This window comes from Trypanosoma rangeli (genome assembly GCF_003719475.1).
Source record: "Trypanosoma rangeli strain AM80 chromosome Unknown Tra_15.4_contig_00157, whole genome shotgun sequence".
NCBI classification, from domain to species: domain Eukaryota; phylum Euglenozoa; class Kinetoplastea; order Trypanosomatida; family Trypanosomatidae; genus Trypanosoma; species Trypanosoma rangeli.
This window is the reverse complement of record NW_021705899.1, coordinates 16,726-43,427: the sequence shown is the minus strand read 5'-3', so window position 1 is coordinate 43,427 and position 26,702 is coordinate 16,726. Positions and strand designations below refer to the sequence as shown.

At 56.6% G+C, this 26,702-nt stretch overlaps 10 protein-coding genes across 10 annotated transcripts, besides 12 other annotated features; all 10 read right to left on the bottom strand.

Moving 5' to 3' along the window:
- Nucleotides 1–1,309: 1,309 nt before the first annotated feature.
- On the bottom strand, nt 1,310–2,143 carry TraAM80_05055 (deoxyuridine triphosphatase; the record flags this gene model as incomplete). Its single annotated transcript, XM_029381950.1, has 1 exon — nt 1,310–2,143. One exon carries the CDS (start codon nt 2,141–2,143, stop codon nt 1,310–1,312), a length of 834 nt encoding a protein of 277 aa, XP_029238265.1.
- A 315-nt stretch (nt 2,144–2,458) lies between these two features.
- On the bottom strand, nt 2,459–6,895 carry TraAM80_05054 (uncharacterized protein; the record flags this gene model as incomplete). Its single annotated transcript, XM_029381949.1, has 1 exon — nt 2,459–6,895. One exon carries the CDS (start codon nt 6,893–6,895, stop codon nt 2,459–2,461), a length of 4,437 nt encoding a protein of 1,478 aa, XP_029238264.1.
- A 637-nt stretch (nt 6,896–7,532) lies between these two features.
- Nucleotides 7,533–8,885, bottom strand: TraAM80_05053 (Basic immunoglobulin-like variable motif-containing protein; the record flags this gene model as incomplete). The annotated part of the gene is made up of 1 exon (XM_029381948.1): nt 7,533–8,885. One exon carries the CDS (start codon nt 8,883–8,885, stop codon nt 7,533–7,535), a length of 1,353 nt encoding a protein of 450 aa, XP_029238263.1.
- Nucleotides 8,886–8,906: 21 nt separating this feature from the next.
- Nucleotides 8,907–8,956: a sequence feature (A-rich).
- Nucleotides 8,957–9,170: 214 nt separating this feature from the next.
- Nucleotides 9,171–9,187: a microsatellite.
- Nucleotides 9,188–9,664: 477 nt separating this feature from the next.
- Nucleotides 9,665–9,687: a microsatellite.
- An 84-nt stretch (nt 9,688–9,771) lies between these two features.
- Nucleotides 9,772–9,798: a microsatellite.
- Nucleotides 9,799–9,942: 144 nt separating this feature from the next.
- TraAM80_05052 (uncharacterized protein) lies at nt 9,943–10,662 on the bottom strand (the record flags this gene model as incomplete). Its single annotated transcript, XM_029381947.1, has 1 exon — nt 9,943–10,662. The coding sequence occupies one exon, from the start codon at nt 10,660–10,662 to the stop codon at nt 9,943–9,945; it is 720 nt and encodes a 239-aa protein (XP_029238262.1).
- Nucleotides 10,663–11,382: 720 nt separating this feature from the next.
- Nucleotides 11,383–11,435: a sequence feature (A-rich).
- Nucleotides 11,436–11,666: 231 nt separating this feature from the next.
- On the bottom strand, nt 11,667–12,929 carry TraAM80_05051 (23S rRNA (guanosine2251-2-O)-methyltransferase; the record flags this gene model as incomplete). The annotated part of the gene is made up of 1 exon (XM_029381946.1): nt 11,667–12,929. The coding sequence occupies one exon, from the start codon at nt 12,927–12,929 to the stop codon at nt 11,667–11,669; it is 1,263 nt and encodes a 420-aa protein (XP_029238261.1).
- A 415-nt stretch (nt 12,930–13,344) lies between these two features.
- Nucleotides 13,345–13,368: a microsatellite.
- Nucleotides 13,369–13,625: 257 nt separating this feature from the next.
- On the bottom strand, nt 13,626–15,386 carry TraAM80_05050 (uncharacterized protein; the record flags this gene model as incomplete). Its single annotated transcript, XM_029381945.1, has 1 exon — nt 13,626–15,386. One exon carries the CDS (start codon nt 15,384–15,386, stop codon nt 13,626–13,628), a length of 1,761 nt encoding a protein of 586 aa, XP_029238260.1.
- A 561-nt stretch (nt 15,387–15,947) lies between these two features.
- TraAM80_05049 (uncharacterized protein) lies at nt 15,948–16,541 on the bottom strand (the record flags this gene model as incomplete). The annotated part of the gene is made up of 1 exon (XM_029381944.1): nt 15,948–16,541. The coding sequence occupies one exon, from the start codon at nt 16,539–16,541 to the stop codon at nt 15,948–15,950; it is 594 nt and encodes a 197-aa protein (XP_029238259.1).
- A 379-nt stretch (nt 16,542–16,920) lies between these two features.
- Nucleotides 16,921–16,958: a microsatellite.
- A 343-nt stretch (nt 16,959–17,301) lies between these two features.
- TraAM80_05048 (chromosome-associated protein H) lies at nt 17,302–20,166 on the bottom strand (the record flags this gene model as incomplete). Its single annotated transcript, XM_029381943.1, has 1 exon — nt 17,302–20,166. The coding sequence occupies one exon, from the start codon at nt 20,164–20,166 to the stop codon at nt 17,302–17,304; it is 2,865 nt and encodes a 954-aa protein (XP_029238258.1).
- A 176-nt stretch (nt 20,167–20,342) lies between these two features.
- Nucleotides 20,343–20,372: a microsatellite.
- A 675-nt stretch (nt 20,373–21,047) lies between these two features.
- Nucleotides 21,048–23,447, bottom strand: TraAM80_05047 (putative inorganic polyphosphate/ATP-NAD kinase, putative,poly(p)/ATP NAD kinase; the record flags this gene model as incomplete). The annotated part of the gene is made up of 1 exon (XM_029381942.1): nt 21,048–23,447. One exon carries the CDS (start codon nt 23,445–23,447, stop codon nt 21,048–21,050), a length of 2,400 nt encoding a protein of 799 aa, XP_029238257.1.
- A 304-nt stretch (nt 23,448–23,751) lies between these two features.
- Nucleotides 23,752–23,802: a microsatellite.
- Nucleotides 23,803–25,282: 1,480 nt separating this feature from the next.
- Nucleotides 25,283–25,876, bottom strand: TraAM80_05046 (uncharacterized protein; the record flags this gene model as incomplete). Its single annotated transcript, XM_029381941.1, has 1 exon — nt 25,283–25,876. The coding sequence occupies one exon, from the start codon at nt 25,874–25,876 to the stop codon at nt 25,283–25,285; it is 594 nt and encodes a 197-aa protein (XP_029238256.1).
- A 108-nt stretch (nt 25,877–25,984) lies between these two features.
- Nucleotides 25,985–26,010: a microsatellite.
- Nucleotides 26,011–26,436: 426 nt separating this feature from the next.
- Nucleotides 26,437–26,488: a microsatellite.
- A 153-nt stretch (nt 26,489–26,641) lies between these two features.
- Nucleotides 26,642–26,670: a microsatellite.
- Nucleotides 26,671–26,702: the final 32 nt, after the last annotated feature.

The window sequence follows — 26,702 nt, the reverse complement described above, 5'->3', positions numbered from 1 at the left end:
GCCCGCCGCCCCCACATCACGCACAGCCCACCCAGCATGTGGTGCACCTGCAGGCAATAGGGGCATTTAACACGCTCTGGGTCCCCAGCAACACCGAAAATAAGAAACCGCTGCAGTCGCGGTGGAGACGAAGAGCCGGGCAAGGAACGGTCAGGATGATCTCCACGATCATGTACGCGGGGCCAGCGCGAGCACTGCAGAGAACTGCATTGCGGGGCGCAGAACTCAGCCTCTACAAAACCATCCTGGAACGTTGATCGTCACAGCGTGCAGGTGCCTCGGTGCAGATGGCGCAGCATTCTGCCACGCTTTCCAAACCTCCAGCACCTGAGGTCGGGGGCGCCTTGATTGACTCGCTCTCGCAACGGCGGCCTGGGCGCTGCCAGAGGTGTTAGGTTTTTGTGTGCGGTGCGCTCAAAGCCTCCCAGGCTCCGCCCAGTGCCGGGGAGCTGCCCTACCGCACATTCCACCGACAAGTGCCCGCTATGTGTTTTTCCATCAGTCGTCGCAAAGCCGCACTGCGTGCATACAACCGCCCGCCCCGCAGGCATCACTGCAAGTGCGCTTCAAGCCACCCTTACAGCTTCCACCCCAGTGACTCCGGACCTGAAAATAAAAACACTTGCACTCGTTCACAGCGAAGGCTTGTCCTCAAACGGAGCACGCACCCAAGTTTGCCCCTCCTCCGCCCTCGTCTCCATCATGGCCAGCTTCTTCTGCTTGGGTCTGCCAGTGTTTCACTGGGCGGTCCGTAAGACGGGACACGGACTCAATTCCACATCCCGCACAGCTGCAGAGGCTGCCACTGATAAATCCTCATTGTGAGAGATGTCGCTACACGTCAGCAGGCACAGCCATTGGAAGGAAACTCTGCTATTTTTGTCCCGGGCCTCCCGGCCACCGCACCACCCGACGCCTGACTGCTGTTACCGATATCCAGCCACAATTTGAAGAGACTGATTGCTGGCTTTTGGCTCCCTTCCCTGCAAAGGCGTCGGATCCTTACACCACAGCAAGGTGGCCCATAGCTTCGCTAGGGGAGTAAGCCTTTTTTTGTTATTTTACTTCCTTGGCAATATAAAAAGAAGCACAAGAAAAAAAAAGACGTAAAAAAAAAATCAAAGGAAAGTCAATCGGAACGCCATCCTCCCCCTTTGGATCCTTCGTATTCAGGCGTTGCCACGGTACCGGCGTAAGAACCCCAGTAGGCCTCCTTCCACACCTCGAACGCCCTTATCGTGTGTTTGATTGTCCCTTGCATCTCACGCGCCCCTGTCGCCCCAATTCAGAGGCAGGGATGGCTCCTTCTCTACTGCTTCCTTTCCAGTGCTGCTGACTTCAACCCGTTGTATGCCTGTTGTCTTTCCCCTTCGGGCATCTCAAAAGCATCAAAGACAGAGCTGGCAATCTTAATCCACGTCTCCAAGTATGTCTCCTCGTTGAGAAGTTCGTCCATTGGAATGGCTTGGACGCAATCATGCAAAAGCACATTATCCTCAACCCCATCCCGGACCTTCACGTACACGCCCTCCTTGTAGCCCTTCATCTGGCGGATGTGGTTCAGGGTGTACTTCGCCACATAATACCCGACTAGACTGAAGTCCAGGTCCCGTGCCACCAATATGAGGGCATCTGTGATGAGGTCAAAGCGATAGATGCTGGCCAGTAGAATGATGTTTCGAAACGTCGCCACGGCGTTGTCAACGTTGGTGAGAGGAAAAAAAATAAGGTCAAAGAGCTCATTTTTATCGGCATTACCTGTCCTTTGGCCGGACGCCGCCGTTGTCCCAGCGTCTGTGGGTGGACGGCAGAAAAAGCCCTGCTCCTTCATCGTTTGCAGGGGGATATTCTTGCATAGCTTTGGGTCACCCGTCCGTTTTTGCATCTCGCCGGAGAGCGAAAAATGGAGAATGTCAGCAATTTCAATCTTCACGTTCTGCATATCCGCCGGGGCCTTCAAGCTCTTCCACCACTTCCACGGGTAGGAGTCAATCAACTCGGAGCTTTCCATAGTAATGGCAAGAGCCCAGTCATCTGGGCGGCGGGTTTCACGCCAATTGGGATGCACTGCTGCGTTCAGGCTGTCCTGCAGATGGAAAAGGGAGTTGAGGACCCTGGGGGGCACACGGTAACCACTTTGCATGTGCTTCACTTTAAACAGCCACAGTCACACTGGAAGAAGAAAGATGGGGATATGTCGTGTGGCAACAGGGCAAATGGATAGGCAAATTAAAATAAGAGAAATAAGAAAAATGTTAATTGGCGGAATATATACGCTGGGGACGACGCCAAATATTCACCTTGCGTGAAGTTGACTCTGTGCAGACAACAAACACCGTCCCTTGTCTACTGCAGCGAGGAGGGAAAAAGATCACTCGCATACTGAACGCATCCACCTCGCTGCCTCTGCGCCCTCCCCCGCCCGTCCACCCAAAGACTCACCCCTTTCCTCCCCGCCTCAAAGAAGCGGAGCCAAATAGTACACGAGGAGGTCGTGCACTTGCAGCAATGTCACTCGGGACCGTGACGACGCCTCTTTCGTACCCGCAGTCCGTGGTGATGGCGCCAATACACCAGTCCTTGCCGTGCTTGTCCCGCCGCTACTGCTGCTGCTGCTGCTGCTGCTCCCAACAGAATCACCATCATCTCCCTCCTCGTCATCATATTCATCATCCTCCTCGTCGCTCTCGCTTAGTCCCACCTTCCGGGCAAACTCGGCCAGGTCGACGGACGTCACAACCCTCTCCACCCGGGTCTGCGTGACCTCGGAGTTGATCGCCAGCATCGCCCGTGGCTCCTGCAGCGCATCAAAAAAAGAGCTAATCATGTCAAGTAGCAGCAGGCTAGGCCCCATGACATCGCCGTCCGTGTTCGCGGCTGCATTGCAGCCCGTTGGTAATGGGAGACCAGCGGGGCTTTCGCTTAAAAAAGGCGTCGCCTCCTCTTCCCTGGCCCCCAATTCTTGCCTACATTCACCACTGTTGACGCTGGTCTGCTGAGTCCTCCAGGCGCCCCGACCCCGCACGGCCGGAGATGCGGCCGCTGCGCCCACGGCAGCCGAAGAAAACGCCAAGCCCTCTACATCAAAACCGCACCGCTGTGGCGGCTCTGAACGCCCAGCTTCAACTCCCGACGCCTTCGTGGCACATGTCAGCCACTGCAAAATCACCAGCGCTGGTGCGCCGTCAATGTTGTCGTTCAGGTTTGTCGTCGCTGCTCCCCCCTGTGGCGTTGGCCTCGACCTGCCAACGAAGAGCGGCGACCAGATGCGGATAAAGAGGGCAAAGAAAAAGAGCTGTTGTCTCAGTATGCTCTCGGATTGACGCCATTCCTCCGGAGGACGACCGTACACGGTACTCCATGTCTCGACATGGCACAGCACGTCGCGCAGCAGACGAAAAACAACAAACTGCAGGAGTGCCGTCCCGCTTACGTAGTTCCCTCCGCCTGCAGCCAATGCCCCGAGCACCGATTCCTCCTGCGGAGAGACGCAGCCCCGCAGAGGATACCGTGATCCCACCGTCGCTCCATCCTGACTCGTCCCCGCTGTGGGAGAGCTGTGCTGCTGTGCTGACCAATGCTCATTCAGAACGTGGCTTGGTAGAACCAGGTGCTCCTGAAAGAACGCAAGCGTGTTCAGCGAGATCTGCACGCACCAGTGAAAGAGAAACAACTCGTCGTTGTAGTCAAAATCACCGCCAATGGGGAACCGTGGGTAGTTGCCTAGCGTCTCACGCAAACTACCAAGCGGAAGCAGCAGTAGTGGGGGTGAGGGCTGGTCTGGCGCATCAGACTGCGCTGCCCCCAGTTCCCTATCGCCGCGTGTCGAGAATTGGTCGAACACGAGGCTCAGCAAAAAGGGCATAAGTTGTGCCTCATCGACGGCCGCAGCCTGGAGTAGCTGAGCAACAGCATCGTGTGAGTCGTTTCCCCCCTCCAAGTAAGTTGCAGCAGAAGCGGCCACAGTTGAGGTGGCGCGGCCCCTCCGCAGCCCCGCGGCGGTGGCCTCCTTCCCAGCAGGTGCTGGAGCATCAGCAGAAGAAGAAGAAAACAGAGGGGCAGCATCCCCAATGAGGAGTTTGTCCGCAGTGTCGAGGTTGTGCGCCAGGCTCAGTACAGCAGCCATCCACCCCTGCACGAGACGCGGCAACACACGACGCAGTTCCTCCAGGTACTGTGAGCAAAATGCCAGCGCCGCAGCACGCAGCATGTAGGACAGGGCCCCACCGCGAGAGAGAAAAGCCACCCAGACAGACGCACTCAAGACATCTGCTAGGAGCAGCTGCATGGCGCCAAGCAACCACCTTGTGGAGAAGACAGGTGAGGCTGCAGCGGTGGATTCCCCCGCAACTCCAAATAGCTGGCGATGCATGTCCATGAACGACGCAGAGCGCAAAAATGACACTAACGTTTGCCGCTGTCGTAGTGTTGTTCGCAGAAACGAAAGGAAAAGACGCTGCATCGTAATGTCCAGGGACTCTAACACGAGGGCATTGGAAAAGAGAAATGTCACACATTCCAACTGGTTTTCTCGCAGTTTATCAGTTGGTTCGTGTGTTTTCTGTTTTTCCTTGCGCTCCAACGGCAGTGATTCCTGGCCTGTCATGGCCGCCACAAACCGAATCAGTGAAGAAAGGAGAAGGCCGTGGGCGTGTGTACAGCCGTTGGCGTAACGCAAAAAGGTGTACTTCTCCGGTGATAAAGACTGTCTCAGCTGCTGAGGCAGCGGTGACGAGATTTCACCCCCGCTGCCCTGTTGCGTAAAGAGACTTGAGGAAGCTGGGGCAAGGAGGAATTCCAGCAACACGGCATACGAGGTGCGGGGAAGATGTCGCAGACGCTGCTGCAGCTCGCGGCAGCCGCGATTGCTTCGGCGTGCGACTTCCTCACAGAGCTTAGGGTTGTAGGCGGCCTCACGAGTCTCATACATCAGCCGCGCGTCCCGGATGAGATGCTCCACCATTGCCAGGCCCGTGCTTTCAAGACGACTGTCCGTGCACACGCTGAAGTCTGCCTGCAGGTAAACAAGGCTTGGGGTCAGCAGGCGCAGCAAGTGGGTGTCGCATCCGGCGTATCCCGAGTCATCCATTCGCCGCACGGTACGAATCGCGTCAGCTGCCATCATTACAGCGCGGCAAAACCGCGACGGGTCACCCCCCTCAGCGCCAATGCCGTAACTCAGTGCCCTGGTTCCCAGCAACTCCCGTGCGAGTTTGTCGACGCGTTCCCGCACCCAGAGTACGGCAGCAGAGTTCGGTGGCATTGTAAACACGCCAGTTTGGGTCGTCCCATTGGAATCACCGCTTGCCCCGCCTTTACCGCCGTCAATTTTGCGGCCACGGTGGCTGCTATCGTTGTTGCCACAAGCAGTAGAAGTAGAAGTGGCGCCGTGTGAGGCCTTCTCCTCCTCCCTTCTACTCCACCCATCCTTGTCAGCATCGTGGGGTGCCCCCTCAGGTTTGAGGCCAACGGCATTCCATAAATTTTGCTGCCGCAGCAACACCTCTTGCACTGCTCCAACGAGAAAGTCACTGGCGATCAATGCGCCGTGCATTGGATCCATGCGCAGTTGCAGCTCATCCATCTCCGCATCCACCCATGCGGCGTGAAGTTGAAAGAAGAGTTGCGTCCCTGTGTGCACTCTACCAAGCCGCAGCAGCAGCTGAACGAGGGGAATATGCAAGCTTTCACTGTACATGAGGGGCATCGGTAAACGCAGCAGGTGGGTTCGTATAACACCTACGAGCAGCTCATCTAGCCTCAAAATAAGTGGAAGGCATCCTTTTGTAACGGCCGCCGCCTCGACGCCGCGTAGCAATTCCGCTGCCTCAAGGTAACGCCGTCCCGCCAGGAGTTGAATCACCTCATCCCGCAGCACATCCGCAAACATTCCAATGTCCTGCGAACTCGGCATCCCACGGTTTCTATCCAAGTCCAACCACCGCTGACGATGCCGCTGCATCGAGGCGGATGTGCCCCCAACTGCCAGAGTCGCTTCACGCCAGAGCCGCACTGACGGCGTATTCAAAGACCGGGTTGTAACCACCGGCCGAGCGCCTCCGCTGCCCACCACACCTCCGCCACCCGCGGCAACTTCAACGCTACTGCTGGTGCCGCTGTTGTTTCCCTCGTAGTGGTGGACGCGCGTGTTAGTGGCACTGCTGTCACCATGTAAGTTGGCGGCAGAAGTGTCCCCTCGCATCAGCCGCACAGAAATGAGACTCGGCCTCGCGCGCGCTTTCACAACACTATTGCTACTATTGCCACCGCTAAGAACGGCGGTGGTGCCGCGGTTGACCCCACATCCACCACCGCAGAGCAGCGGCACACCAAACGTCTCCGGGACGGCACGGTTTTCCCCGTCACCGGCGCCAGCGAAGTAAACACTAAATTTACTAATGGCAGATATGGCGGCCTTCGTTCCCTGCACGCGACCCTTTAAACTCTCCACCAGTGTACTCGCGCGATTCACGTCACGAAAGAGCTGCAAAAAATCTGGGGTATGGGCAAAGACGGCGGCGTGCAGACGCTGTGTCGCGATCCTGTGATCCTCCGAGAGTTCCTGGTCTAGTTTGAGGAAGCTGGACTTTGTGTCCGCGATGAGGCCCGCTAGGACGTCGTCCTTGTCAAACCGCACACCGGCTGAGGTTTCGGCGTAGTGCGCCTTGATCCATCCCTCACGCTCGCCCACACGCACCTCCGCCTTTCGGCGCTCATCCGAGCGGCGTCGCATCCGCTCCATGAGTTGTGCCGCGTCCGTCGCGAGTATCCCTCCCTCGCCGCTGCCGTGCTCACTTCTAACCGCGTAGCCGTCATCGCTGCCTTGGATGCCCTTTATATCACTTTGGAAACGGCGGATGCGGGAGGCACGCACCTCGGGTTTACGCGGTCGCATTTGGCAACCACAACGCCTGCAACCGCTGGTCGCTTCCCTTCTCCCAGCCGCGGGCACACACAGAGAGAGAAAAAGAGAAAGACCTACCCTCACCCTATATGTGGTATATGGGTGTGTATAAAGTACTGTTGCCCCTGCTAGTGTAGCTGCTCCTCCCAGCGGTACCCAACACACAGACAGAAGAGAAATGCATGCGCGAAGACGCAATAGATATTCACACGCGCACACACGTATGTAAAGACACATGTGTGTATGACTTCGCCACAACACTCGTTTTCTTATTTCAGTAAAGGGAGGAGGAGAAGGTTTTTGGTGTGAAGTAGAAAAGTCCAGTGATAAGAGTAAAAGCAGCAACCCCGCGTGGAAATGGCTTTGGAGCACCGCAAACCCAAAAAAAAAAAAAAAGGAGGCAAACAAGGCAATCGAGAAAAACAGGCACTTAAAAATCCGCCCACCACTACTCTGTTCCTGTGCGTTAACTTCTGCCGGTGTGTGCATGTTGACTCCTCCGAATGGTTTGCATTTGTGTGCACGGCCACCCCAGTGGGCGGGAGCGGCGCGCACGTTAGATGTGTACCGCCACGGTAGTCGCGTTTGTGCCGTCGGGTGTAGAAGCCCCCACCAGCAAACGGATTATTCATATCGGTTGTACATCCGCAACTGCCTTGTACTTATCTTCGTCGCTGGCGCTGCTGCTGCTGCTGCCACTGCTGCTTGAGGCCGAGGAGAGCTCCTCGTAGCGCTCCGGGTGTTCCTCCACCTCGTCGCTGCGGAAGCATATCAGGCAGTGGAGGTTGCCCTCTCCCGTCTTTTTCTTTTTCGCAGTGCTCGCCATCACTTGTAGCGCTGCACCGCCGCCGTCCACAGCCGTCTCTTCTGATGCAGGCGTCGCTGGAGGGGGCAACGCGCTGGCGGGTGAGTTGTCGTCCTGCTGCGCCTGCTCCGCTACGACCACCTCCGCCTCACCATCGCCGCCTATCGCCTCACTCTGCTTCTTCTTCTTTGGCACACGTGTCTGAATTCCCATCTCCGGTCGGCGGATGTTGTAGAACTGCGGGGAGCAGCACATGAGATCTTTCACAATTTCGCTCCACTTTCGCGCGTACATTGCCTCGTTCCGTCCGCGACTCACCTCACCAATGAAGATTGTAGTCTCCGTGCGAAACTCCGGCACATGGGCGGCGTAAAAGTCCGTTTGCGCTAGGGGAATCTCTTGAAATCCAACAGGTACCATGTAGTGGTTGTGGCAGTGGTACACCACCGCGGCGTGTGGGTCGCGCAGAACGCGCTTCAGCTCCCGCAGCGCCTCCTCTGCAGTACAGCTGGTACGACCCTTTCCCTGCGGCTTGTACAATATGTACGCCCGCCCCTTGACGCCAAAGTGACGGTTGATGGCATAAAACCACCTGAGGAGAGTTCCATTGCCTGTAAACGGACCCCACAAGATCTCATCGAACGGGGGGGCGAAACCGAGAATAGACATGATTTCCTCCTGCGACACGGGCCCGCGAGATGCACCCACCGCAGCCTCGCCAAGACGTGTGTAAAGGTAGTTCCATATAGACGCCAGCGACGTTACACCGCAGCTTTTTGGATACTGCTTTGCCACAGCAAGTAGGCGTGGGAGGCGTAGGCAAAGACGCTCCTCAAGCTCCGCTCGGGTGGTGGTGAGGTTTCGGGGAATCAGACCACTAAGGTCCGCCATGTTATCAACGTTTACTATCCGCAGGTGTCGGTTGTCTTCGCTGTCCGTCGCCTGCCCAACGCCCAGCACTTGTCCTGCACACGTCGTCTCTTCCCCCGAGGGGGATTGCTGCGGCTGCTGCATTTGCCACCGTATGCGGCTGGAGATAACCGCATTGCGCTCCCTCCGCGTGATCCTTCGCCGCATCTTTGGAAGTGAAAAATCTATGGCCCAGGCCTCACCGCCACGTGGCGGGTTTGTTTGGGCATCATCCACAGCGGCGGGCGCTGCTGGATCTGACGACATCCCCGTCGGACCCACGCAGGCCTCCTTCTTTTCTTCTTTTTGGTTATTTTATTTTCCTTTCTTCTTCTATTGACACGCCAGCCTACACGCCGGTCGTGCGGTGGTGGTGGTGGCAACGGGAGTGGTGCTGGGGTCAAATTTGAGGCACAACCCTATAGAAGGGAAGCGTGCTCTGCGTTCTGGCTTGACACACCCGCTGAGAGCCAGGGCAAGAGCGAGGAAAAGAAAAAATCATACAAGTCTCCATCCCTACAGGGGGCAGTGGGAAGGGGAGACGGCTGGGACAAAAAAAAAAAAAAAAAGTCAAGGAAGGCCATACGATGGAGAAGTGGGAAAACACTAATGAATGAATGAATGAGGGTCCTCAAAGAGGATAGAAAAAAAAGAAATACGGTGAGCAACACAAAAAAAAAAAAAAAGACTATTCACTGCAGGTATTCCTTCTTCTTTCCTTCTCCCTTCCCGTCGCCGGTGGTGGTGCCTGCGCGGACCCACAGGCATCACACACACAACAACGGTGCAGACGCCCATTCTGCGTACGCTGCAAGTGCAACATTCCGCCTCCCCGCGTTTGGCCCCATTGAGGCTCCTCCGCAAATATTTCGGAAATTGGGGAGCCAACAACCGTACGCCACTTCATCGTGTTGCGAGAAATAAATGACGGCGGGCTCCTCTGCCCTACTCTCGCCTCGCCTCGCCTCGTCAATTCCCGCTTATCCGCTATCGTTATTTTTGTGGTTATTGCCGATCTGTCTTTGGTTTTTTTTTCCCCCTTTTGATGTTTGTTTGTTTGTTTGTCTGTCCCTTTGAATTTTTCTTCACGCACACTTTTTGTTTCGCCCCACCTCCCATTCCTGCGACGGGGATCGCATGGAAGCAGAAGCAGACGCACACGCACACGCACACGCACACGTGTCCTTTGCCTTTTCTGCTTCTTATCCGCTTTTGCCGTCTGCAGTAGGTTGCCCGCACGTCACGGTGGGTCGCCTTTCCACTGTGCTGCGTGGCGTCACCCACACCTTTCTCCTCGTCTTTCCTCCCCCCGCCACATGGGTTTTTACAGCGGGCATTTGGTGGCTTTCACCGACCGTGGCTGGCTCTGCCCCAATTCCTGCATCAGCTGCTCGTAGTCCGCTGCACACATCGTTGCACGCCAGTACGCCCTGTGCACGCTCTGCCGCAACAAGGCGTACTTGTGATCGCACCAATACAACGTCCGTAGCTTCCACACATCGGGTGTCCAGATGACAACAAGGCCCGCCACACAAACGCAAGGGACCCACCAGCGTTGAATGAGCGGCACCCACCCGGGGTGACGCTGCTTGAAGAGCCAGCTGTTCATTTTTGGTTGTGGAGTCCGCGTGGCCCCACCCACCGCATCCGCCGAGGTCCGCTCCACGCGGTACTTCCCCTGCATGGTGTGCGTCGCAGCTGCGACAGTGGCGGTATCACCGTGTGCGTTACCGTGACTATCGAGAGGCTTGCTACATCCCTCCACATCGGAGGCAGCCGCAACCGCCCACCGCTTGCCAAAGAAGGGGATCTTTTCCCAACAGCTACGCGCGTAGGTCTCCATAGCCCGTGCGTTGGCCAAGTCATACGCCATAATCTCCTGTTGAATCTCCCCCAGGAAGACCTCTGCTTCCTGCAGGGAGGCGGCGTCAGCGCTCCCCGGCGCCGGGCCCTCCTTCGGGAAGCCAAGAATAAAGTTGCGTGTGGTCTCGTTTGCCGTCGACTCTGCCCCTGCGCTGGCGGTGGAGCCGCCGCCGCTTGTCATTGCCCCGCCCGCGGGCGTCGATGTGCGTGTAAAGAACTACAGGCTGCACAGCAAAAAAAAAAAGCAGATACGACAGTGTGGGGCCAAAAGCAATGAATCCGGCGCGGAGAACAGACGCAAGAAAATGAAGAAAAAGAAACAGGTGACGGGGCAAGGCGCCCCACGAGGACCGGTCGACGCAGTGAGGAACAACACGGCGATTGGGTGGGAGCAAGTGAAGAAAAAACATGGGCCCAACGACATCAACAATAAAGTAACATGCAGAGATGGTTCTTTTGCAGCCCAGTCACAGAACACACCATTGTCAGTATTGTAAAAGTTCACTCATCCGCGTGGAAACAATTCAAAAGACAGAAACCTGCACGCAGGGCACGCCACTGCTGGTGGGGTGCAGAGAAGCAAAGCACATACATCGGCCGTATTCCACCCATATCACATGTGTAGTGGTACAAGAAGAATGCTGCGAAGGCTGTCTGCGGGGCTCATTTTGTAAGTTTTTTTCCCTCCCGCACGTGTGCTGACCTTCTTTGCGCGCTCACCCCCACCATCGCCACGCGCAGACACCAGCACGCCGTATGTTTCGGCGGATAGATGGATGTATCTATTCCACTGGCACGCACGAAAAACAACCGAAGAAGAAAATGTGAGCCTCCTTCCCCTCCCTCGCTCGCCCCCACTTCCCTGAATGAATAAATGTACGCTGTTTATCCTTCCTTCTGCGTTTTGTTTTGTTTTTTGTTTGTTTGTTTTTTTTGCTATTTTGCTCTCTTTGTCTTCTTGCTGCTGTTGCTGTTGTCGGCCAGGTCCCCACCACCATCATGAAGTGCAGTGCGCGCCGCCACCACATTGCCGCCAAAAAGAAGCAGATGAACGACAAAGTACGGGAAAGGAGAAGTGTCACACCCACAGCAAAAAAAAGAAAAAGTACCGCACGCATTCCTTATGTGTCTCCCTCACGCTCCCTTCCCTAGAAAAAGAAGTGAATGCGTGTGGGTTGCGTCATGTCACCCAAGCCGGTGAATCGCGACAGAGCGATCCCCGGCCAGCAGAGCAGCGAGAATGATGGCGCTTGCCGTACTCACATTCAATGACACCTCCTGCGGCCGCAACAAAGCAGCATCCTCTCGCAGCACAGCCTCTTCCTTCCGCGCAGCGCCTTCCCCCCGCTCGCACTGCTGCTGCCGAAGGGAGGGGATATGCACCGCATGAGAACACAGACGTAACACCTCACGAGGCAAGCCCTTATCTTCATTGCCCAGCAGTAGCAGCAGCCGACGTTGCATTGGGCCTCCTCCTCTTTCTGTTACCTCTGTTGGGTAACGTCGATCCTGCAGGGCTGTGTGCTGTGGCATTGTGATGGCGGCATATATCTCAAGCCTGCGTGGGTCGCCGCGAGCCTTGTGCTGGGCGATGGTGTTCTCGAGGAAGTTCGTGGTGGGCACCACGCTGCGGTAGATAGTCATATGCTCCATAAACCCCGCGCTCGCCCGCGCCACTGCCGCGGTGCACCGCGCGCTGTCGCAACTCAATACGACGCACCGTACGCCCAGGAAAAATGCCAAACGCATGATGGCGCCGACGTTGCTAGGGTCAATCACGTGATCGAGGAAAAGCACGTTGTCGTCCCCGGTCGGAGGCCCAGATGTCTCTTTCCCGTCAGGACCATTGCTGCTGAGACTGGCTGCATTACGACCGCCGCTAGGCCACGGACACGCCGCGACAGCCCACGGTGTGTAGCTTGCCAGCTCAAGCACAACGTTCTGATTCCGCCGCTCCCCGCACAGCTGCACCAATTCCCTGCGCTCCACCACTCTCACCTCGAGACACAAAACATGCGCAAGGCGCGCGATGCGCTGCAGGTTCGGGTACTGCGGGGGCACCCACACGCCACCGTGGCTCTCTCGCCTTGCCGTCTCCGTCTTCGTACTTTGCTTCCTCCTCTGGAGGCTTGTGCAATCTGCCCCATCCTTCCCATCATCCTCCGCACTGCAGTTGGGAATTGAGTCGGCGTCGGCGTCGGCGTCGGCGTCAGCGTCAGCGTCAGCGTTACCCAAGGCCAGGCGAAAGTCCCGCACGAACAGGCAGTGCAGCTTCTTCCGGTGCGGGTGTCGGCGGCCGGCGGCGTTGTAGAAGGCCCGGAGAGCGTTAAGTACACTATGCGTCCCACAGAGACGATCCACGTGCGGAGGTGGTGGATTTGGAATAGGACTCCATCGGTGCCCTGTCGACTTGTTCAGGGCATGCAATCGACGGCTGCCTCGCAGCATCCAAGCCCTTTATCCCCCCTCTCTTTCGCCCCCCAACGTGAAACGAGAAGGTAGGGTTTGCAGCACGCCAAGCAGCAGTGCACCGACGCCTAAACGCGTGTACACGCATGTATGTAGAAGGCGAGAAAAAAAAAAAGTGGAAAAGAGGGAGAGAAAGAGAGGCAAAATAAATATGAAGAAAAATGACTTGGGACTCACAGCCAAGACGCAAAAAAAGAGGTTCATAAATGTGAAAATATGCTTACAAATATATGCGCGCCGGTCCTCCATCCGTCTCTGCTGCAGTCACTCGCCTTTTTTTTTCTTTTTGCTGCTCGTCATGCCTCCGCTAAGGTCATAGGCAGCCATCAACTATGTTTTGTTTTTTGTCTTTTTTTACTTCCTTCCCCACGCCCACCACCCTCACAAACACAAAATATATATATATATATATAAATATTGTTTCTTTCCCTCATTCCAGCACCTAAGCATCGTTTACTTTTTTTTTTTGTTTTCCATGTTTTCTTCTTTTTGCCCTTCTTGTGGAAGCGTGTGAGCCCCCCACCCCTCACCCCCGCCACGTCGTGGTATGCAGCGCGGGAGTACATGCGTGCAGTCATGAATACAAAAAGAAAGCGAGCCTACATATGGAGGGGGGTCTTATAAACAACACGTATTATGCCCTCATGGAGTGTGGGCGCGCAATCGACAGCGGGACTACTTCGCCACCTTCGGCATCAGTGTCACGTAGTTGCGCAAAATGCTGCGCCAGCTCTTTTTGTATCGACGCATTATTTTCATGGCAAAGCGAGACGACATGTACGCCAGCTGCCCACGCTCCTTTACGGCGTAGTTCAGCAGCACTGTGTGGTAGTCGAGCTCCTCCATAACTTGTAGCCGCCGATTGTGAAGAAACTGCTGCATATCGTCGCCCTCCGCCAAGGCACGAGCGAGGCCGAAGCAGTCAGTAAACCCCTGCGCATCCGCCACGTCAATGGCGTCAAATGCGCATCCGTGGGCGGCGTGTGCAACCTTTATGACGCGGCCCCCGCCCTCCGACCAGTGTGGCATGAGGAAAAGCGGGGTGCGGTACACCAAGGCACTACTCCTCGTAAAGTGCTGCTGCATGTGCGTCATCATTGGCCGAAACATTGTGTGGGGGATGTACCCCGGTACCCCAGAGGTCCAGTGCATGATGACATCGTCCCAAAATTGCTTTGTGCTGGTGCTCTTCAGCCGCGGGTCCGTGGTGCCGTCCGGGATAGTGATGGTCACGTTGTAAAAGAGCTTGGTCGCCATCATAGTGGGGCGCACCGTCATCTTGGCGTCGCGGGGGGTGAGCAGCTCAACGATCTCCTGCGAGCCCGGCGTGAAGCGTTTCTCAAACCGCCCCAACTCCGGCAGCGGGGGGACGCACAGCTCCATCCAACGCACCGCCTTCGTGAGGCCCTCCTTGAACTTATCAGTATTCTCTGCCCGCTGCTGCAGCTCCTCATTCGTGAGCGTGAGCTCTGGCACGAGCTCCTGACTGCGGCTTGTGCAGATGACGCCCAGATAGTCCTGGTGCATGCCGCTCGCAAACCGCACACGCACGCCGCCGTTCTCAAGCGGCTCAAGTCCGCCCCTGTCAATGTGCGGCTTGGGCAGCACGTGGCAGCTGTGGGAGCCAACCTCGCACAGCGACAGCAACGCCCGCTCCAGCTTGAGCCGATCGCAGCAGAAAAACGTCGGACTCTCGCCCTTCTCACGAAATTCGTTCAAATCCACGTCGCACATGTCATTTCCAACGTGATCAAATGTCAAGATTCGGCCAACGACGCTCCCGCTGGGGACAGAGACGTTCAGCACGTCACCCATCACCTGCGTGACGGAGGGCGTGAGGACGATGGTGCCGCGGTCCATGTCATTGCTGCTGACGTGGTGGGCGAGGTCGCAGTCCAGGCCGTGGACGCGCAGGCAAAGTGCCATGAACGGCGCCATCATGCCGTCACCCACAACGAGGTATTTCCCCTGTGACGATAACTCACTGCTCAGGCGAATGTGCGTCGCGGTGTCTCCGCGACGCGCACCAAACGCCGTCAGCCCCTGCTGCTGCTGCTGCTGCTGCTGCGCAGGCACAGAGGACGAGGACGTGTTGGAAGAGAAAGAGGCAGGGGCCTGTAAACGGCCTTTGCTTCCTGCGGCGAGTGCACGACTGCCAAAGAGAGCAAACCGCCGGGACGGCGAGGACAACGACACCTCTGTTGTTGTTGTTACTGCTGCGGTGGCGGCGGCAGCAGCGGGCGATGATGATAACGACGATAAGGAGAGAGGAGGTGGAGATTGTGGTGGTGGCGAACTCGCCGAAGCCGCAGACGCCCCGCCGCCGTTGTCACTGCTATTGCCGCTAGTCCTACTGCTACTCCCACCGCTGCCGCTGACATCACCGCTGCAGCTACTCTTCGCATTCTCGACGCCATCACCAGATATTGTGCCCATTTCTTCCCTCGCTGTGCGACTGCCGCGTTCCTCGTCCCTCCTCCTCCTGTGTATTTTATCCTTCCTTCGCTTGTCACGCTGGCACCGAAGGCGGTGGAGGCATGAGAAGCAAAATTAAAGAGCGCTGGGGCGCCCCCATGAACAGATGGTGACAGCAGGCAAGCACGAAGCCTCAAACCAGGCATCCACCATGGAAGCTTGTTTGCAACACATGTAAACACGCTAAAAAAAAAAAGCATTGCGTGGCGTGGGCACGGCTGTGCCTTGGACAGCCGCCTCCCTCAGCTTTTACAACGTCGTTCAGTAGCACACTCCTCTCCCACGCTACTGCTGAGGCTGTGTCGGCTGCAGCTGCAGCTGTTGCATGCCAAGTTGCAGTTCACACACCTCCTCAGCGACCTCCATCAGCAGTTGTTTCCACGCCCTGCAGAACCACTGCACGGACGCCATGGTGTTCATGTCCTCCCCGGGGCAGTAGGGATTGTCAAAGGAAAACTCGCCGTGGTACTTCGCAAAGTTATGGGAGATGGTGCCAACCAGCGAAACATGGTGGTCAAAGTGTTACTCCCCCGCCAGCGTGTGCGTGTAGCCGTGGGCCTGCCAGTACGACACCGGTGGACACTCCGTCTGCAGAAACTGATCCACGCTTCCGCAGCGCGCGGGGTCATAGTAAGTGTCAAAGACCCACTTTTCCATCAGGCGGGCGGCGATGTTCATCTTGAGATCGCAGGCGCTGCGGAAGAGGTCCTCGTCGTAGCCAAGGAAGATACGAAGGCGGTTACGGTGCGTCCACTCAGGCTCCGCGTTGATGCTTTCCCCGCTCTGCAGGTTGTTGATCGTCCGCCGTGAGGCACCCAACGCGAGCTGCAGCACCTCGCGGTCCAGAAACACGACGTCCAGGCGCCGACGCCGCACAACAACATCACAGCTGCCTAAATACCGCTGTAGCCCCAGAGCAAAGTCCCGCACATAGGCGTTCCGGCCGCCCGCGCGATCCGCCAGCTCAGGGTCAGTGGCGCTGGCGTTAACAAGCATGTCGCACTGAAATTTCCCCTTGGACGACACGAAGGCAGCGATCTCCACATCCACACCCACCACCTTGCATACCGCATCGTGTACCAGAAAGTAATATTTCCTTGGCAGTGGAAATAGCATATACCCCCACCCCTTTCCGCTGCCGTTTCCCAACGCACACACAAGCACCCCCACTCTTCCCTTGTTCCCCCTTCTTGGTGCGTGGTTTGCGCGCCAACGCCTGAAGCCGGCCAAACACCCCCCTCTACAGTTTGATGGGGTGCTTGACAGTTGACTAGTTATGCATTTACTCTTTCCTGCCGTTTGGGTGGGGTATGGTTCCCGTCAGGCTTAATGCCGCCTCAAAAACGCCTTCCTGCAGCGCCACAGTGTGTCGCGTCCATTCGAGGTGAATAAGAAGAGGGGAAAAAAAGGCGCCCATGAAACAAAAGGAAGGAAAGAAAGGAATAAATGCGCCAGACAGCCTTTCATTCTCACTCCATCTCTATGCATGCACGCATGTGTGTGTGTGTGTGTGTGTGTGTGTGTGTGTGTGTGCCGCAAGAGCTGAGTGCTGCCTGCACGCATTCCACCAGGACGGCTGTAGCCCCAGCCCATATCCTGCAGTGGCGATCTCTCTCGCCCACACATACACGCGTAGAGATGTACACAGAGGCAGCGTGCAAAAAAAAAAAATTTCTCTTCACCGTCCCTCTCATTTTATTCTTTGTCACTGTTTTTTTTTTCTATTTTTTCTATTTTTCTTCTTTCCATTCTTGTCTTCTGCATACTACAGCCCCCCACGGCAACAACAACCCAAAGACAACGATGCTGTCTTTCTCTTCTTCTCTTCTTCTCGGTTTATTTGCCCGTCGCTCTAGTATCCTCACGTGCCTCGCTGTCACTCTGCGGCCGCAGGGGTTGCTGGGCCGCTCACGCCGAGCACGACGAGGTCGTCCAGCCCCGGCACACTCTCCAGCATCACCCCGTGCTCGTTGGCAAGGAAAAGGATGGAAAAGAAGAAGAAAGCCGGCGAGAGCGTGCCGGTCGCAGATATCGTCGACACCCGCGGAAGGATGGGCACAACCACCTCGCTGAACCGCGGCAGCTCCTCACCGCTCGGCTCCTCAGCGCCATCCTCGGCTGCGCTGTCCACACGGCGACGTTTGTGACCTGCCAACTTCCGCCGCTCCTCCCCATCGTGGTGTTGCACCTGGACGGCGGGGCTGCGTCGCATCGCGTTCTCTAGCGCCCCCCACATCTCCTGCCGCAGCCGTACAACGTCCACCTGCGATGGAAGTGCCGTCTGAGGCGGCTGCAGTACCCGCACCAGTGCCAGTGGATCAACGTCGGCAAGCGCACTAGCGCCGCTGCGGCGTCCGTCGCTATGCACCGTTGTGGCGGCGTTTGCCCGCGCCAACTCTGGCCGCTCAAAACTAGACAATATTTGGGCCTCCACTTGCCGCAGCGGGTCCTCCGTATCCCCGTAGGCGACACCGCCATCCTCGTCGTAGTCATCGAAGCCACCGGCGCCCATGAATTCGTCGTCAGCCTCCGCACCGCCATGAAAGAATTCCACGGGCATGGCACCAACTGTGCCGGATCCACTACCGTCGTCGTCATCATCGTCGTCGTGACCAAATTGACTCTGGGTGTCCCCACTTCTTTTTGCGTCCCAGTTATTATTCACAAGGACGCCACTCACGCGTCGGGAGGGCGCAGCGCTGCTGAGTGCGAGACTGTGGCCTGATGCGGACTTGCGTAGAAGATTCCACTGCAGCAGCGAGGTTGAAAAGGGCTGAAAGAAAGCTGGCACATGAATTGGATACGGCAGATACGCTGGAATGCTTTTACCTGGCACAGGTGGTTCTGGAAGCAACAACCCTGCCTCTTGCGCCTTGCTACGCTGCACAACACTCTGAGTAAAGGCAAGAATGGCGTTTGGATCCTTACCGAGCAACAGCCCCTTCCCGAGCGGTGTCATGTTCTTCCCGAAGGTCGTGCTCTGCCTGAGGGCGGAACTGTCCACGCCGCCCCCGCCCAATAAGAAAAAGGACGAGGACGAGGAGTTTTCCGCAGCCCCGCCACTGCCGGGGCCACTTGCGGCCGAGACAATGGCCAACTCTCCTGGAAGATTAAACGCGACGGTCTTGCCACGCTTCGCACGCTTGTTGGCCGGCGTAGACCCGCCCTGGGAGTGTGCGGCAGCCTGCGTGATGCGGTGTTCCTTGTGTAGCCGCAACAACTCGGAGTTTTTGCCTGCTGCGCCACCCAGCAGCGCATTGGCCGGCGGCTCTGCAAGAGGGAACCATGAGGTGGGGTCTTCCGCCTCGAGTGCCAGGCGATTCTCCCCGAAAAGGCAACCGTCTATGGCATTGAGCTCGGTGACGCCCGAGACCAAATGGCGTGCCTCCGCCGCGACACGCTCGCACAGCGCTTCCGTATTTACGTCATTTCCATTTGAAACATCAAGACCAGCGCCGGTGTTGTTGTTGTCATCGTCGTCATCGTCAAAGGCGTCGCCGTAGTCCACACCGCCTCCCCAGGCCCCATCATCCCCATCGTGATTGTATTCCGGAAGCTGGTGCTGCTGCTGGCCCTGTAGTTCCCCTGCAGTCGTAGCGTGGCCACCACCCCCAGGCTCTTTCGCCTCTGGCGGAGCCGTGTGCGGTAAAAGTAGCAGCGACGGCAGCATCATGGACGGTCGCCATACCTCCTCCTCTGTATTCACTCTGCTGCTGCCGCCGCTCAGCCGGTTACCGCTCACTGCCCCACCACCTTCCCTCTTATCGCCGGACTGCGGACTGTGCCTCGCCGATGCTGCTGTCGAAAAAACAGACGGGAACGAAGGCAGCTCGAGGGGTGTGTCAAGGCCGACATCGAACTCCTCAGCGGCGGCAAGCATCAATGTTTCGTCCTCCGTCTCTTGCTTGGAGTGTCGTGATCCACCAGAGAGGCGACTTCGTCGCGCGGAGTACTCCCGCCCTGTCTCACGTGTGTAGTCCACGTCGAGGATCAAATTTCCTGTGCTCCCCAGTGGTGTATTGTGCAACAGCAGACCCTGCGCGTTGCCCTGATCAAACTTTTCCGTGATGGCACGAAACTGTGCGTTCACGCCAGTGTGGACAAGCGTCATGCGACCCTTACCGTCCAAGTTGATCTCCGACGGGTCCAGGGCGATGGTGCGGACTGACCGCGTGCGGCGCTCGGCGGCCTTTTTCCTGCGCTCGGCTGTGGCGGCGGCGGAGCTCTCACCAGCCGCGTACCCGTCGGCGCCATTTCCCTCGCCGTCGCTGCCGTCCCCGTCGCCCTCTTCGTTCCGCAGCAGGCGCCGCACCATCTGGTTGGAGCGCTGGTAGGTGCTGTCAACGCGGCTGGTCCACACCTTTGAGCAGCCCTCTACAACCGTTGCTACCTTGGCAAAACTGGAGTATTCGTCGGTGACTGTCGCGGAATCCAGCGTACTCTCCACCGTATGGGTGATGCCCTCCAGCAGGTTGCTGGCGTCCTTTGAGACCCACGCATTCTTGCGGGTGATTTTGCCCTCAATAGCCTGCAAGAGGGCGTCATCAAGGTCCTGTGCGGTGGCAAAGCGCGGACGCTGACGTGATGCCGACAGGGTTGGCTGCTGCGTGCCCTGCTGGCTGAAAGGAGTAGTCCCTCGTCCCTCGTCAAATACGAACGATGAGTCCACAGGCAGCGTCGCCGCCGTCACGTGGTCCCCACGCTGAAGGGGATGGTGCTGCTGACTCTCGTTGCCCTGCATAACTGAACTGACAGACGCGAAGACGACAACTTCGTCTGCTCCCTTGTCTATCCCGTGCGACTGCTGCTGTAGTTGTAAGAGTGCAAGTGGGCGAATGAACGCCCGCAATGTATACACAATGTACGAGTGCTGGTGCGCCTCCCTCGCTCTTCGCCTTCCTTATCTATCTACTGGGGTATATTATATATATATATATATATATATATCACTCTGTGCGTGTCTCTGCTAGCACCGGTCCCTCTCTCTCCCCCATGTATTCCAAATCCACGAGTAGGGAGGCACGTAAATAAATGCAGGAAGAAGGCAGGCAAAAACAAATACAAAATCCCTCCCGTCTACTACCCTACCCTCTCACCCTCTCATCCCACGCCCCAACACACAACACGGACGCAGAGAGTGCGAGAAACGCAGCGAAATTGGTAACACAAAAAAAAAAGTAGTGAGGGGGAGGGGGGAGGAGGAATCGCGAATCCGCGTGCGCGTGTGTGGCTCAGATAAAACATTTAAAAAAAAAAGTTTTGATGCTGCCGAGCAACTAAACTCTTCGTCAGCTACTGCAAACCATTTTTTTCCTTTATATATATATGTTCTTTGGAGAGGATCAGCATCCGCCTCCCCCTCCGTTTGTTCTTCTTTTTATTTCTACGTTCATTTATCGCCACGAACAAACGCCGAAATGCACATTGAGTAAACTGCAGCGGCTGGGAATAATGACAGACACAGCCGCACACATGCGTGGTAGACGTATAAGAATCACAGTAATAATCATTAATAATGCCGGGCAAGCACGTGATTGTGAGGAGCGCGGAGCACCACCACTTTTCACGCTCTGGTTGTTGTTTTTTTGTTTTTGTTTTCTTCCAACGAGGGAGGCGTTGCCATCACATTGTCTTTGGAAACTGCATCTGGTACAACTTCTGCTTGATGTCGCAGCTGCTCGTAAAGGCTATTGCGACCCCCGCGGCTCGGCTGGAACGCACCAGCATGCGTGTGACAGTGCCCACGTCCACGGCGTCCACGAAGCAGCGGCACGGGCGTTTGGAGCTTTCGATCACCTCCAGCTCCACCTGGTCCTCCTGGTTGAGGTGCGTCGGCCGCCACTGTGCCGGAGACACGACGTTGCTGCCCACAACCTGAATCAGCGGAGCCCCGACGGGGACGGGCGATGCGCCTAGCGCCTGGCAATACGCCGTGCTGCCGGCCGCGGTGGACACCAACACACCGTCGCCGCGCAGCAAATGAATGCGTTCCTCGCCGTTTACGAGAATGCGGATATGGGCGGTTTGGCCGCTGGAGCGCTCCACCCATGCATCATTGAAGGCCAAGTGTGTGAGCAGCACCTTCTCCCCGGACTCCGTCTCCTTCTCGGCAAGACAATAAAGCATGATCGAACTGTGCAGCTTCAGTGGGGCGGAGAAGAGTTCCCCCAGAGTGGTGGGGTCGTTCAGCAAGTAGCCAACGTGCCCGGCATTCACACCAAAAAAAGGAATAAACCGGCTCCAGTTGTTTCGAATGCAATGCATCATGTAACCATCGCCGCCAATGGGTACAATAAGATCTGGCTCCTCGTCCGCAGCCACCTCAAACGATCTAAGCTTATCGTAATACTCGCAGGCGAGCAAATTGCTCGACTCATAGTGCAGCTCCAGCCTCGGTATGAGACCAGCGAAAGACAAAGTGGCGGAGGGACCAATCGTCCGCACTTTGCCCCTTCGCCACGTAGTCGTACTGCTGCTACTTCTACTGTTGTTATTAACACTGCCGCTCAACTGCTGCACCTGGCCCATGCTCGCACAGTTGCCTTTGCGGTAATCCTGGTAGAGGCCGTGACTAGTGATGTAGCGATACACTGGCTCTGTGAGCAGCAGTGCTGGATCCACCTCACGCTCCCAAAGTGCCTGACGCACATCGGCCCCTGTGCAGCGGTGAACGGTATGTACTTCAACATGCGGCGACGAAGCGCTGGCGGCGGGACCGCCATTGCCTTCTTCCATGCCTTGATGCGTAGAAAAAAGCTCCTCAACGAGGTGGCGGACCTTATAGCGAGCCGGTACAGTATCATATGAGAAGCTAAGGCCTTCAAGCTCCTCGACGACGTCGTCGTCGTTATTTTTCGGCTCCTTTACTGACGACGGCCCCCCACTGGCATCCGCGGAGCCATTCGATTGCAATGCCGCCTTCCCCTCACTCATGCCTGCACCACTCGCATCATGCATTGTCTTCCCTGCATTGCCTGGGTGAGCACTATCGATCCCGTTTCCAAGCTTGCCCTTGCTTCGCAAGATGTTTTCCAGACCTTTCGCGCCGGAGTCAGTCTTGCCATGGGCGATAAGCTCTGTGTGCTCATAAGGCTGCAGTAGCAAGGGGATGTTGTGTAAAGGCGCCAGCCATGATGAGGTTGAGGAACTAAAGTAGGACCGGCTAAACTCCACCTCCTCCTCACCGTCACCCCCATGCACCCATCGAGGCAAAGCCATGCGCTGACCACTGCGGCTGCCAGTGTCGCCGGCCTTCTCGCCGTGGCCGTCATCCTTCTTAGGGAGAGACACGGCATCGTCACTGTTATTTTCCTGCTGAGGCTGCCCCAATTGCGATTGTTGCGTTGTTGTCGCCCGATCTGGCGTATTTAACGTTCCAAAGGCGCTAGAGGCATACTTCTCCATAAACCTTGCGTCGCGCGGCTTACCCAGCATGCTGATAGGAAAGCTTACCGTCTGCAACAGCAAAACTGGTACGTGAAGCTTAACATGACTAAAATGGTCCCATTTCTGCATCTCATGTGCGTCCTGCAGCCAGTGCACGAGTGTGCTGTTGCGGTAGCGCTGCGTCAACTCGTACACGCACTGCATGTCCTCATCCGGGTTCTCAAGCGCAGCGAAGTCCACGTGCACACGAGGGAGGCCACGCACAACGAGTGTTGTCAAGGCAGCAATGTGCGTGGAGAGACGCAAGGAGACGGGGAATCGTGTATTGGGGACCAAAATGAGGTGTTCGAAGGGCACACACTCACTCTTCTTCAAACTCTCCGCAAGGGAGTCAAGGCAGCAAAGCGAGCCCACCATCTGGCTTCTGCCGGTGGCCTGGCGCGGGCCACCGCCAATGGCACGAGCATGATTGTCGCTGCGGCCAGCGTGGCTGCGGTCGGGGATCGTGTCCCCAATCAGCAGCCGGAAGATCTCGCGGTGTTGGGCGGTGGGCGGATCCAAATGCAGCGGAAATATACCGACGCTGGAAAGCTGCGGCACACTGTGGCAAAGAGACAGGAACACGCGACGGAGCATCGTGTCGACGGACCAAGAAATGTAAGTGGCTGCAGCCTCGCACCCCTTCTGTCGCTGCCTAACCCACACCTTTTCTGAAGTAAGGGCAGGAATGCGGTGATGACCAACGCACCTGACAGCAAACCCCGAAAGCGGAAACGAGGAGGTGGACAAGACACACCGTGCCGTGGCAACCAGCGACGAGACAGCCCCTCGATGTCACACTGTAGTCCCCCGCCTTGAGGTCAACCTCACTCTTTATGCCCTCTTCTCTCTCGTTCGTTCGCTCTGTATGTGCGCTCCTTTCTTCCGCACAGACTGGACAGTGTGTAATATGTGTGTATGTATGTATGTATATATGTATGTGTGTGTGTGTAGAACTCAAAAAGAGAGAGGTGGGAAGATGAGGAGCACCCAGATGCAGCACGCAGAGCCGCACGCAATTTGCGCACACACGAAGAAGACCAAGTCAAAAAGGAGGCAAAGTCACAAGAGGGGAGAGTCGGCGGATCACGCAACGTCACAGCGAGGAAGGAAGGGTGCAGCAGACGCCCACAAAGGAACGGCGGCGGCGGGATTGCGTGCATCACAGCACATGCAATCATACAGGGCAAACAGTTAATGTGCAAAGATCATAAAGGCACAAACACACAAAAGAAGAAGGTAAATAGAACGGGAGTGGAGCAAAGCAGTTAAGCCAAAACGACCCGCTGCTAGCTGCAGTGGCGCTCAGCTATTCCCACGGTCTTGGGGTTATTCCCAGCTGCCGCAGATGCTGCGTCCCCCACCATGTCCACGATAAACAACAACGATGCTGATGCTGCCAGAAGGATCAATCCGTCGCCAACTGCCCTTCGGCGAGACAAACCCGTAACGCGGCGGCGTCGGCATCGCAAAGCTGCCTTCCCCACTTTGACCACGACGCGGCGGACAAAGCACTTATCTTGACTACGTTCTGCCAACACCGCGCGAGGACGCCTTTCGCCCCTCACAACCGGCTGCACTCGCCTCCTCAGCAGCACCGGCCAGTGTAAACGGCAGGTCCGGTCGGGGTCACAGAAATTCCAGCGGACGAGTTCATGGAGCCCCAACAGACACCGCCGGGCACTGAATCTCCTACCCCCACCTCCTTACAGTCAGTCGCAGTGCCGTGGGTCGTCGCGCACGCCTCCTTTTCCGCGCCGTACATCACGCCCATCGCCTTCTCCGCGCCCTCAGCGTCGCCCGGCCTCACATCATGGTCCCATTCTCTGGTGAGAAGCGAGAAACCCAACGGTCTCATTCACCTCCTCCGCCTCCCCCTACACCACGTCACGACCCCTCTATGGGTCATGTTGGAACACGGTCCCCGCCGTCACGCCAGCAGCAGTTCGCCGGCGCATGTTGCACTTCTCTCAGACACTCCGGCCTCACATCGGACCGCGTAAACAAGATGCCTCTTCACAACGTGCCCTGCCGGCCGACTACGGCCTTGCACACGTAGTCAACCTTCTTGCAAGTTATCGCGCGTGCTTACGGCCACCATTCTGAAGGAGTGTCCCCTCACTACGCAAGTCAATATGTCTTTTTGTTGTTCGCTATGTTTTTTTTTTCATCTGGTGTCTTTTGAAACGGAATGTGCTTTAACTCATGTTTCCTGTTGCTATTCCCTTGTCGGTGGCATTTGTGTGCAGAAAGGAGAGGTTTTGTTGCGTCAAAGAATGTGCATGACCTCCGTCACGAAAATTCGCTGCCGTTGATGCGGCGCCCTCGCCAGTGAGTGCAAGTTGGATTCAGTATAGTGTGTAATCTGTACAGCAAGTTCGATATTAAAGACGCCTGTTGGGCCCTCTGCAGAGCTTCATGTGTGGCGCACGTCAAATGGGAAAGAGAACGCTCGCGCTGCTGGGTAGGTCAAGGATGCGAGGCGGTAAGGGCATCACCTCGCATGGATACATCCTCTCGAGCTGCACAGTCTGCTGCTCCACCACCCCCATCCGGGGCTTTCCACGACGGCAGTAAAGCTCGGGTCCGGGGTGAAATCCCCCACACATCAAGTAGTCCTCCTCCTTGGGTCGAGCAAAGTGCGGCTGCCCGGCCGCCGCCGAGTATTCTGCGATGGTGGGGATTGTGCAGAGACCTTTCAGGGGGGCGGCAAAGGTGGAGAACGGCACGAGGGGGACGTAGTGACTCCGTAGAAGGCCGGCGTACCGCGCGCCTCTCTCCCAATCCTGCGCATTAGCCTCCCGTGTTTTCTGCAATCGTTGCGCTTGTAGAGGGGACTCCGCGGTGCTGCTCTCATCAATGTGCGGCGCTGCGGCGGGCACAACGATGAGGCGGCGAACAAGCCGGTTGGGGTACGGCAGACATCCCGCTCTACATGCACGCGCCAATGCGTCAGCTGACGGTGGATCTTCGTTGAGCAGAGTGTAGATGGCGCCGCCGCCGTGGTGGGCGTGAGCAAGCGCCATAGAGAGAGGAGGAGAAAGTTCTAAATGCCTGCACGTAACAACACCCTTCCGACCCCTCCACCGCTCCTAAAAATGTCGCTGTCTGGTCTGTGTGCTGGCACCGTCCCCTGTGTGTGTATGTGTGCGAGTGTGTGGTAAAGACCTGCCACTGCGAGTGCACTCACCGCCTGCCGCAAGCTGCCTCTTCCTCGCCTCCACCTGTTGCCTGACTACCTACGCGGGTGAAACACCAGCAGAAAAAACACAAAGAGACGCAATGACTGATCCACCGCGCAGACGGACGGGGCATGCACACACCCCTCTCCACGAGTCACATAAGGCATTGTAAGAACACAAAGAAACGAAAAAGAGGGAGCAACAAATAAACAACAAAAACAAAAGCGGTTCTTCCTTACATTTTTCCTGCGTCTCGTTTTGTCCACAACAGGAGGAAGGGCGGCAGGGAACAGACATACATCTGCTGTAATCGTGACACGGCAGCAACGGCCTGAAGAAACACAAAAACAGGGGGTGAAAACCACGAAGTACATGTGGAAAGCGTCGTCCGTAAGTGAGGCAGCCAAAGAGAGAGATAAAGAAAAAAAAAGCAGAACACGAACAAACAAACAAACATGCGCATACACATGAGCAGCAGTCGCGAGACGTCAGTGCATCGCCGCCTTTGGAAGGACCCAATTCCGTCTATTTCCCGCTCTCCAATATTGTATAAGTGTGACACAGAGCTATTGTCACACCCCGGTTTTTTTTTTTTCTCTTGCCCTATTGTATATATATATATATATATATATATATATTACTGGTACTTCTTTTTTTGTTTTGGTTTGTA